Source organism: Macrobrachium rosenbergii, chromosome 56 (assembly GCF_040412425.1).
Source record: "Macrobrachium rosenbergii isolate ZJJX-2024 chromosome 56, ASM4041242v1, whole genome shotgun sequence".
NCBI lineage: Eukaryota > Metazoa > Arthropoda > Malacostraca > Decapoda > Palaemonidae > Macrobrachium > Macrobrachium rosenbergii.
In genome coordinates this window covers 65,193,863-65,206,362 of record NC_089796.1, presented here as the reverse complement: position 1 = coordinate 65,206,362, position 12,500 = coordinate 65,193,863, and the positions used below count along the sequence as shown (strand labels likewise).

At 36.3% G+C, this 12,500-nt stretch overlaps 1 protein-coding gene across 1 annotated transcript in view; it reads left to right on the top strand.

Annotated features, from left to right (window-relative positions):
* The first annotated feature begins 5,768 nt into the window (after window positions 1-5,768).
* LOC136836461 (histone-lysine N-methyltransferase SMYD3-like) overlaps window positions 5,769-12,500 on the top strand; it is a 28,780-nt gene continuing 22,048 nt past the window's right edge. Inside the window, 3 exon segments of the mRNA XM_067100729.1 lie at window positions 5,769-6,057; window positions 10,686-10,860; window positions 11,962-12,031. Coding sequence (XP_066956830.1) covers window positions 5,894-6,057; window positions 10,686-10,860; window positions 11,962-12,031 — 409 coding nt within the window. The 5' untranslated portion in view covers window positions 5,769-5,893.

Genomic DNA, 12,500 nt, shown 5'->3' with positions numbered 1-12,500 from the left:
TTTCCACTAAAACTGTGGGTAGCTTTGCCGTGGATATTTTTATCTCATGCCTCTCCTTAATTCATATAACACAGTGCCCTGAGATTAGGGGTAATCCCTCTGTCTCGCTACTGTAGTGTACTAAAATTAGTGGTAAATCTCACCGCGGTCTGACGCAAGTGGCGAGAGGTCACATTGAGGCTCAGTAGCCAAGATAATTATTAAAAAAAAATCGTAAAAACAAAATTCGTCTGGCAACCTTTGAAGATGAAATATATTTTTAGTGTTCTATAAAAAAACATCATATGGCATTCCGTGCAAATGGAACTGATTTTTTTTATCGTTTCTCTGCTTGGAAGAATCGAACATAATGACTCTCTTCACAAAGTTATTCTTGATTATGTAAGTTTTGTTTACAAGTTCATTGCCTTTCAGCCTATTTCCACACATGCGTCAGGCCAGTTAGATAATGTTAATATTAATAGCAATAAGTTAGGTAATGTACTGTTGCGGAGTGCACATTTTGAATGAATTTGATGCTTATCTTCTTTTATGTGACAGCTACGACAAGGTATGATTCTCTCTCTCTCTCTCTCTCTCTCTCTCTCTCTCTCTAGAGTATGAGTCATTCTCTCTGAGATGAATTGCATTGTTTTTCGAAGTTCGTCTACCCGAGCTTATAAAACACCTGTTTTCATAGATACATTTGCGTGACAGGTTTTCAGACCTTTGGTTTTCACTGTAAATATTGAGTTACAATTATCTTTTAACTCGATAGCGTTAGGTGATGTAATTCTCACCTCATGCATGATTACGCAGTGTACGTATGCTCTAGTTTTCTGAAAGGCTAAGCATGTTTGCTTATGAAAAGTGCAGTGTGATTCCATCTTCTTTATGTAGCGGTTTTTTGTTGTTGTTGTTTTTGATTACAATTTTACGGGTAAAATGATTTCGTACGCTCCCACTGGTAAGAAACGGAAAACGATCACGAGGAGAGTGTTATAGTGATATGTGCGATTAGCTCTTCGCTTTGATGGCATATGACTAAGTCATTCTTTCCCTCTGCTACCGAGGTATGGAACTCCTTTCCTTCCTCTGTTTTCCCTTTCTTCATATAAAGGACTCTTCCTTGGGGATTCAGCCCCAGTTTTTACCCCTCCCCCTTCTGGTCTTGTTTGCTTCGGACTGGGCTAGATAAGGGCATAGGATTGCCCATGGCTTTTTTTTTCATCATAAATAAAATTAAACCCAAGAGACTTATCCCAGTGCTATGGTCTAACTAGTAGGAGGGCCATGTCTGCGGGACTCGCCATGTCGTTTGTGCGATGTCGGCCATGTCGTGCCGTCTGCTGCTCAATGTAGGTCGTGCCAAATGCAACTCTGGAAGGGGGGCGAATGATTAATGGCAATGGCCACCCATTAATTTGGCGATATGTCCGAGATATGCCGAGTAGCATCAGTCATTGCCCGTCACGTCAGATGAAACGTATGATGGAGCACCTGCTCGGGCTTCTGCGCGGACGAAAATACTCCTGATATTTCTCTTATACACTGAGAGGAATCGTGACAGATGGGAAAGTGGGGTTTCTTTTTTCCGAGGGCGGCATTAAAAATTTTAGATTGACGCAAATATTGCTTCTTTGCCATTTTTTGTTATTAGAGAGAGAAGTGACTTTTCCTCTGTAATCCGAAGATGCTTCATTCCTGGCGTGAGAGGAAGGTAAATATGTACAATCTGTTTTGTTTCTACGTGCTTTGTTTAAAAAGACTGGTTCTTTTGAATTGTGTCTTTCGTTTTACTTAGTTTGAGAACTGGGGCAAGATGTGCAATTAAATAGAGTATTACTGAGTAGTGTCCCTTATGAAAGATTTCCGCATTTGTATGCAGATTTTGCATACAATGGCCTCTTCGAAGTTATCATTATTATTATTATTATTATTATTATTATTATTATTATTATTATTATTATTATTATTATTATTATTGCTTTCTTTAGTAGGTGCGGTACAAGATGGTAATAATACTTTATTCTCTAGGACCTTGATCAAAAACGTTTCAGTATTTTTATTTCAAACCCTCCCGGTGTTAATTTTCCTTTCTTTTATGTTTCTTTTACATGCATATGTGCTTGGTTAACAGCTATAAAGAATATGCATTGTACTGCAAACAGCCTTGGTGATGATTCAAACCTCTAATTAAACTTACTTTTCGTGACGATCCGCGATTTTCTTTTCTAGCGGTGATGCAGATGAATGAAGTTGCGCGATTCCTTCATTTTCAATTATATGTCCATTTAACTCTAAATTTATCATTTCCACTATCCTTGTCATGGATGCTGCAATTGCCATAATTACGTTCGCCTAAATTTTGTTTATATATATATTAGTTTTCTGTAAAACAAAACTGTTGTGCCGGCTTTGTCTGTCCGTCACATTCAAAGGAAATAAAAAATTATTTCCTTTTGTTTTATTGATATCAAGCTTAAAAATTTTTAGTTTTTTAAGAAAGTTTTTATATTTTTTGTTAAATATGTTTGTTCAACAATATATATGATGACAACTCCGCACTTTTTCTGTCCGCCCTCATATCTTTAAAACTAGTGAGGCTAGAGGGCTGCAAATTGGCATGTTGATCATCCACTCTCCAATCATCAAATAGCAAATTGCAGCCCTCTGGCCTCAGTAGTTTTTTTCTATTTTATTTAAGGTTAAAGTTAGTCATCATCCTGCTTCTGGCAACGATATATAATAGGCCACCACCGGGCAGTGGTTAAAGTTTCATTGACCGCGGCCCATACAGCATTATACCGAGCCACCGAAAGATAGAGCTGTTTTCGGTGGCCTTGATTATACGCTGTAGCGGCTGTACAGAAAACTCGACTGCGCCGGAGAAACTTGGCCGCATTTGTTACTTGTTTTTATTCTTGACATGGATGCTGCAATTGCCATAATTACGTGCATCTAAATTTTGTTTCCTTATTTTACATTGAAAATTCTTTCGTTAATGACCAGAAGAAAGACAATTCTGTCAGCCCTGTTGTTCTGGCGTTACAATGACAGTGGTCCACAAGATGAGAAGGGCAGAAGCTTTCTTTGACCTTGTTCTTTAGTTACTGCTCACATGTCCTACATTGTGGCATGTCCTTGAACAATAGCTCAAGACATCATTCTGAGATTAGATAAAATCTGCGTTTCCCGTTTCCCTTTGAAATGAAATGAAATCTAAATTTCCAGTCTTTTGAATCAATAAACTAATCTCACTGAACGTTTCGTAGGTAAGTTATTATTTTTATTATTATTATTATTATTATTATTATTATTATTATTATTATTATTATTATTATTATTATTATTATTATTATATAAACCTAGGACAGTACCACCAAATCCCATTCCTAGCCGTTTTAGGACCTCCCCGAAAGATCTGCTCTTGAACTGGAGGTGAAAATTGAAGGTGAAGGTAAAGAAGTTGGACAGCCATGTAGGAATAAACCAGAGTACACCAGTGAGAGAAAAAAAAAAGATAGTTATGCGCATGGGGTTCATTATGTAGGTCAAGGTGTGGAAATGATAAGATGACCACCTACAAGAGGGGCAAGAGGTCAAAGGTCAGTGGATTAATTTTTCGTGAAAATCCGATAGTGCAACTGTTAAAAGGTCGTCGATGCTAGAAATACCTTACTAACATAATTCTAGCCAAAGGCAAAGAGGATTAAATAGACTCACTCAACAACAAACAGTTCATTAATGCTTATAAACGCTTTTGCACATGGGACCAATCTTATGGTAACGGCACTATAAAGATAAGTTATGAAAGCTTAAAATAGAAAATTGATGCTAAAGAATAGATGAGGCCGTAAGAGGGACACGGTAAAGTTAATTAAAGATCGCCACGGGACAGCATTATCTTATGTTTCTATCTGAAAAGATGGCGTTTTCTATGTACTACAGATGGTGCTCTCCGCTATACCAGCTGGGCATGTTACTCGGCATCTAGAGTAGAGGGGTGTGTTGTGGGGGGAGGCGGCTAAAGGCAGAGACGCAAACTTGGCAATAAGGGCATGGGCGGGGCGGCATTGCGTCATTGGTGCCAATAATTGCACTGTCATTAAAATAAATGGTTTGCACATCCTCAACATATGCTCTATGGCTCGATTCCATCAACGGCGCGGTGTCTCTTGACGCTGAAGTTTGTGCAAAAATTGACTGATTTTGTTTATGTAAACATTTCTAGTAGGAAAAATTCATGATTGATGTCGTGCCTATCTCTGTAGGCACTGCTTAAGGTTCTCTGCAGTGTGCCTTCGGTCCCTAGCTGCAACCCCTTTCGTTCCTTTTGCTGTACCTCCTTTCATATTCTCTTTCTTCCATCTTGCTTTCCACCCTCTCCTAACAACTGATTTATAGTGCAACTGCGAGGTTTTCCTCCTGTTACACCTTTCAAACCTTTTACTGTCAATTTCCTTTCAGCGTTGAATGACCTCATAGGTCCCAGTGCTTGGCCTTTTGTCTAAATTCTGTGTTCAGTTAAATTCTAACAGTCGTCCTTTGATTCGGTAAAATATTATTGATCGCGGTATGATTACGGCAAAGTACTGGAAACAGGAGAAAAATATAATTTTAGTTAAAAGCTCTCTGAAAGCGCACACCTCCGCAAACGCCGAAAAAAATCTTTGATTCGCCCTTGCATCTGGGTTAATCTCAAAATTTAAACACATCAACTTTGATTCATGGTTCACCCGTCCGCAAAATATCACTGAAGTTCATCAGTAACTCTTTGAGATCTCTGTTAAATAATCGAATAGCAAAACAATTACGTACCGCTGAACATATACTGAAGTTCATGAGGAATACTGCTGCTTTCAAAGCTAAATATGAGCTCTCGGTAACGACATAATATATATGAGAAAGTATATATATATATATATATATATATATATATATATATATATATATATATATATATATATATATATATATATATATATATATGAATTTATCTGAGGCCCATGAATGTTTGAATGGTACAAAGAGCAACTCTTCAAATCCTCAAACTACTTTATATTATACAATCTTTTATGTAAATTACTGTACATTATGTTACAAGTAATGTATATATATACAGTATATATATATATATATATATATATATATATATATATATATATATATATATATATATATATATATATATGCTTAAAAGGGTGTGCACATACGTATATGAATGCATGCACGCACAAACAGTCACACATACGCACACAGACACACACATATTGGGTAAACTTGAGATTCACCTATGGTTTCAGACACACCTACGAGCAGCGGTGCCCACTGACGACGACCAGCCCTTGGCACTAACCCAGGGTATATGCCCGACCGAAAAGGGAGAAGGTGGTAAGGGACCCGTCAGAGACTCAGTGTCATACGAACTTGTGATCAGAAAAGGTTTTTAAAATAGGAGTCGCGAAACCTTGAGGAGAAACGGAGAAGGGGCAAGAATTGGAGGACCTCATTTTCGCAATACATGAAGAAGCAAATAAAAAGGATTCGAGAGGCAAAAAATTAAGAGTGATACAGAAACGGAAATCTTAAGAGATACTGGCAGTGATTAAAGGAAAATATACACTTTATTTTACAGGCTTTAGATTTAAAACAGGATTTGTTACTAAATTTAGAATACGGCCTAAGGTTTTTTGGAGACAGCATTCAGAAGTGAAAGACTGAAGAACGCAATTTAGGAATAGAATTAGAGGTCATACGTAGAAACTATCGAAATAAATCTGGAAGACAGACGTGAGGTTCAAAAGACATAATTTAGACATAAGCCAGAAGACAAGCTTAGGATTTAAAAGGCAGAACTTAGAAGGACATACGAAGGAAGCCTCGCCATTTAAGGATCTGAAAAAGGATCAGAATGAGAGAGCACTTCACGCCTTACTACGGACAGTACTTTACCAAGAAGAAGAAGAAGACTCCTCTGTCTAAAGGAGATCTGGTCATCAGCTCCGAACCCTTTGCACATATCATCAATCTGCACCACACGTCAAAATATTGCGATTATTGCTTCGTTCCCCAGACGTATGTTTCTTTTTTTTTTTTTTTATTTAAAACTCGTTGTTATGTTTAGATTGATTTAAGTGGGTTTTTATTGGGGGTCTTATCTGGAATCAAATTGTAAAATATGCATCAAGATGTAAGCAGTGATTGTTCGTGTGTGTGTGTGTGTGTGTGTGTGCGTATTTGTGTGCGGTGAGTCACTGATTTTGTATTTAAATCTTTCCTATTTATGGATGAAATGAAAACTTATGAAATTTTGAAGTTTTAATATTTTGAGTGAGTCTGTAATTTCAATGGCAAAAAGAAATCAGTAGAAAAAAAAAAAAAACGCAAACGAGATCCAATGTAAACAAGGAAGCACCAGAAGAGCTCATACCATACATACCTCCGCTAACGGTTAAAAAGAAAATAACTTTACCGGATCCATCTTAAAATCTCATCACCTCCCTTGTGGCTCGAAGCACGTCCCTCCACACACTATCTTGGCAATCCATTCGATATTTCTGGGGATATTTTGCGTACAAGTAAACAAACACATACCTGCGAATGTCTGCCCTTTACTCGAGATGTAATTGAAAGAGAGGAAATTTCCTAGCGTTCATTCTCATCAAAGCAAATCGTGACGTGAACAAAATATGATCAGCGAGGCTTTGACAAGCGTAAACATTCACTTAAGCCAAGACAAACGAGCCACTTCCGGAAAGTGTGTGTGTATATGATTTTTCCGTTTACAAAAAAGTTATTCTATATTTATTCTATATTTAGAACCGAATTTCCTGTTTATACAAACCGTAGGCCTCTCCCGTTTCGCCAAAACAGTTTTAGAAGTCAAATAGGACGAGGCGGGCTTCTAATATTTGTTTTGGCTGTCGGTGGCTCCGCGCAAATGGAATATCACAGAGGACGCCTCTTTCCATCTCGCAGGTCTATTCCGTAACGACCCTTAATGTTATGTAAAGAGCTGAATCTAGGTCTACGCTCGCATGTTTTTCCTCTCCAGGGAGTACAGGATGGGTATTCAACGACTGTTGAATTGGATTTCTTATGCATACACATGCACACATTATTAATTTCTCACTTACACACATACATTATTATTATTATTAAATTGCTTGCCGAGATAATTGTCATTATTTTTTAGCAAACCAGTGAATCATTTATAGACTAGTGAGATATGTCATTAGAACCTGATCTTTCGTGAGAGGTAAAAATTCGAGAAATACATATTTAAAGAAGTTGGACAGCAAAGCAGGAATAGACTCCAACCTGTTAGCTAGGTTTGAGCATGAATGGGTACCCTAAGGGGTGAATGCTTACAAGAAAACGGCTCCTGCATTCTGAAACCACACTCGCGACTGGGAACCGTTTGGGAAGGAAGAGGTTACATACGTTTATATTGACTTAAATTTCCTTTATTTTGTGTTATTAACTTTTCATTTAGTGTATGCATTCATTGGTCAAATAGGAGGAATCGCCATCATTGTATACCATGATGACGATTCCTTTTATCTGACGCTGAGGTATGCAAAGTTATGGGTAAATATGTACTTATGTACAATTGTGAAAATGCACAATAAAGATAAGAGAGTAACAAGTGTATAATTGGGCAAAAAAGTAAACAAAAAATGCGCCGAAGTTTCTTCGGCGAAATCGAGTTTTCTGTACAGCCGCTATAGCTTATTATCAAGGCCACCGAAAGTGGGTCTATCTTTCGGTGGTCTCGGTATAATGCTGTATTAGCCGCCGCCCATGAAGCTTTAACCACGGCCCGGTGGTGGCATATCCTATATCGTTGCCAGAAGCACGATTATGCTAACTTTAACCTTAAATAAAATAAAAACTACTGAGGCTAGAGGGCTGCAATTTGGTATGTTTGATGATTGGAGGGTCGATGACCAACGTACTAATTTGCAGCCCTCTAGCCTCATTTGTTTGTAAGATCTGAGGGCGGCCAGAAAAAAGTGCGGACGGGCAGACAAAGCCGGCACAACAGTTTCCTTTGACAGAAAACTAAAAGCGAGGACTTTACCTGGGATTCTAAACTAGGGGTTCTAAACCCTTTCGTGAACTCACTAGATTCACAAAAGGGTTCCTGTAGGACGTTTAAATGGTTGAGGAAAGTGTATAGAGAGAGACAGAGAGAGAGGGGGTGTGAGTTGAAACCCCCTGGATTATATAGTAGATTTATATATTAATATTTTACTGCCATCTCTTCAGTCATAGTTGGGCTCAGCGCTAACAATATTTAAGGACCTTCATTATATTAGTGTATCGTAAGTGATTATATGTTTCTCTGAGGCATCAGAATAAAGACACAGCCACTTATGAATACAAATTAATATCAGTGAAATTTTTTTTGCATGGAAGATTGGTGACAAAATTTTATATCCGTTTTATTTGTCTTATTTTCGTTTTATGCCCTCTTGTAATAGATACACACATAATATATATATATATATATATATATATATATATATATATATATATATATATATATATATATATATATATATATATATATATATGTGTGTGTGTGTGTGTGTGTGTGTGTGTGTGTGTGTGTGCAAAATGGAATGGGAGGTTGCTCTTTATGTGTAGAGGCAGGAAAGGCTCTCCATCACACAGGTCACAAGCCCAGATAGAATAAGAGGTGGAACAAATGGTTAACACCCCTCCTTTAAATTCAGACTTTCACTGAAATTTGCAACAAACATCAATGGTTCAGTGGGCCACAATGAGACTCGAAAGCCACCCGTGCATGAATATTAATAATGAAATTTTTGTTCCATTCATAAGAACTTGTGGAATCTTTCTGTTATAGTCTGTTACCCTCATTTTGAACCTAGACACAAAAGCTATTTCTTTTCGCCGAATAGGATCCGTGTATTGGTTGGGCGGAAACAGCATTATTGTGAATTTTGGAGAACAAAATTTCGAAGTCCATCTTACCTAAAATATTTTCACACTATGATTCCATGGCCAAGTTGAGCCTAAGATGCTACATAAAATTGGTATTGGTGTTGTTAGATTAAGGTGGCCTTGCGCCAGTACTGGCTTTTGCTGCTTTGAAGAGGAAGAGCCTATGAATATTGGTACTTGGATATGAAGTAATAAATGGTCATGGAATAAAAAATTGCATACGAATTACATCTTTTAATGAATGATTTCCAAATGAATCACCAAACATTGACTCTAATTCCAACTTATTCATAACCTTTTGGTAACAAGTCATGGTGTTGGATAGCAGCTATTCTTTTAGTACCTTTTTTATATTGATTATAAAGAGGGATGCCATTTTCGTAAAATTTTTGCACAGTTCAAAAGGAAGGACGAAAAATAAAGTGTGGCATAGATCCTAATGGAAACAACAAACCTTTCTATTTAAGTGTGGAGGGGTTTAGAAGTCAGTGAAAGTGGAAGAAGGAATAGAATTCCAAGGTTTGACTGTAGACATAAAGAAATTGATGCAAAAACTACGTCAGTATGGAAAGAGGTGTCTTGACGGGTGTTACTCGAAATTCGTATTATATGACACTGTAAATTAGTTATTTGTGTTCACAATGTATCTACAAAAGAATTGTTATAACTTATATATTGCCTTCTTGTTTTGTTAGGTTAGGTTGGTTTTAGTTAGGCTCTGTTTATGTTATGTAGATCAAAACTTCTGTTGTTAATTTATGCACCATGTAAATGAACTTGAGTTAGGTTCATCATGCTCAAATTTTAGATTAAAATTTTCCATCTTAGATTCATTACCAAAATGGTCTAATGATCACCAGTGGTTTCCGTTCTCAGGTAGCACTCTGCTGGCCGCGAGTTCGAATCTCCGACCGGGCAATGAAGAATAAGAGGAATTTATTTCTGGTGGTAGAAGTTCATTTCTCGCTATAATGTGGTTCGGATTCCACAATAAGCTGTAGGTCCCGTTGCTAGGTAACCAATTGGTTCTTAGCCACGTAAAATAAATTTAATCCTTCGGGCCAGCCCTCTCTAGGAGAGCTGTTAATCAGCTCAGTGGTGTGTTTAAACTAAGGTATGCATAACTTTTATTTTTTTACCGATCAAAAGTGCGTCTGATTTCTTAACTATTGGTAACCTGGCCACAATTACAAAAAGTTCAGACTCACTGAATGCCGCTATAGGAGGTAAGTAAAGGCTTCACTGGTTGGAGTCCTTAGTAAAGCGCTGATGGGTATTTTAGCAGTTTCATCCTAAAATACTTATTGAAAATTGGAAAGGAATCACCGGGAGCAATTGCCATATATATATATATATATATATATATATATATATATATATATATATATATATGTATATATATACATATATATATGTATATACAGGTATATATATTTATATATATACTGTATATATATTTATATATATATATATATATATATATATATATATATATATATATATATATATATATATATATATATATATATATATATATATATATATATACTCGTATATATATATATATGTGTGTGTGTGTGTGTGCAATCTTTCCATCGTCATTTCAAGTTTTAATTCTTCGCCTTCATATTCCGAAATATAAACTAATGCTAATTATCTCATTCCTATCTCCGTTTCCCTTTACGTTCTGCTATATTTATGAAAGTTCTATTCCAATATATTCCCCTTAGAAAGAAGCTGCTGAAGCCTTGCAAAGGATGCCGCATCTCCTGGTACTGCAGCGAGAGCTGCGCAAAAAGCGGCTGGGAAATCCACAGGTTCGAGTGTCACAGGCTGCAAAGACTCGACCCAAACATACCGCCGTCTTTCGTTCGACTTCTGGCCCGCATCATCTTCAAGCTCAATGTAAAGATGATAAGGTTTTCTCGTATGTATATATCCGCGTCTGTCTTTCTTTCCTTCCTCTTATTCTTCATCTTTTTTTTATGTTATTTTTTGCTGGAAATTAAATTGATTCGCAAGTAAATCCTAAGATATTTTAGTTCACGAAGACCGTGGCAGTTGATTTTCTTCTTCTTCTTCTTCTTCTTCTTCTTCTTCTTCTTCTTCTTCTTCTTCTTCTTCTTCTTCTTCTTCTTCTTTTATTCGTATTTGGAAATCCATGGACCTTCCTCCATAAATGATGTTATATTTTCCATTCACATCAGTCTCCTTTTTCTGATTTTTTGCTTTGCACACAGGACAAAAATTAATTTGATTTAAAAATTTACTTGAATATATATAAATGGGCAATTGCCATTGTTTTATTTAGGTAAGCATGTCAACAGAAAAATCAGAAAGAAATCTGTAGCATCCAGGTCTCATTTTTCATTTTTTTTTAGCTTAAAGGGGACGAATTTTACATAGTTGTTATGACTTTCAGCCTTTGGTTGCGTTCAGGCAATCTGATGAATGTGGTCCCTTGGAGTTCAAGTGGCCTTAGTACCACTGTACAGATCTTAAGTTTAATGAATTACTTCCCATTTGGTGTTTTTTGCATTTGTTTCTGTTGATTCATAGCTGTTTCTTATTTTCTAGTCTGATTCTCTGATGTTCTCGCAGTTTTATTAACTGTAAATACTTATTTTTTTTTATTACCAACTGGCACTATTCTCTGAAAGCTTGTGTTAGAATTGAATGGCCTTCCTGGAGTTATTAGTGTAAATGTCCTCGTTTTGAAAAATCATCTTTATCTCGACATCCGTATAATTTGTATGTAACAATATTTTTCAGGTTTATTATTATTATTATGCGTGTACATTCACGAAACAAGCCAAAAGCTATTGAGAAAGAGAAAAAACAAAGCAGACCAGATTAGATTAACACGATGTACAGGTAAAATTGGCAATAAGCAAATAAAGAAACAAAATAAATTTTTCCCCCTCCAAGTTACTTCCATATTTTGTAAGGGCCTTCAGTGCCAACAAGTAAATTTTAACCCAGTGAAGTTATTTTTGTCTTCTGCAGAATGGTGGCGACAAAATAATTGAAAAATACAGCGAAAAAGAAGGAAGGAGATTCAGGGATCTCATGAACCGTAAGTTAGACTTTATTTTATATTTTTTATATAATGAAAATTTATGTTTGCGTGAATGTTTGATATTCACAAGAGCAAGTGCCTGTACTGGTACATATTTGTATATGTATGTGTATAGGCTCTTACTTAAATAGAGCGTATCTATGCAGGGTGAATGGGCACAACTTTGTCTGAGAGACATAACAGGCATAAAGGCAAATATGCAAATACGAGCACATTATGTATGTTATGGTACTTACGTATATTGTTCCATATTTTGATGAATACCTATACTGGTAGAACAGTGTTGTTACAGAACAGAATTTTGAATGTTATAATGCCAAGTATTCCAATAAATTTTTCCTGTACATTTATTTATTCAATATTATAAGGAATTAATACTAGATAATGCCGTTAAAAAATTTAATTTTAAAGTATTACCCTTCAGCTGCAATCTGCTACAGATCTGGAAAATCAGGTTTTTGAAAGT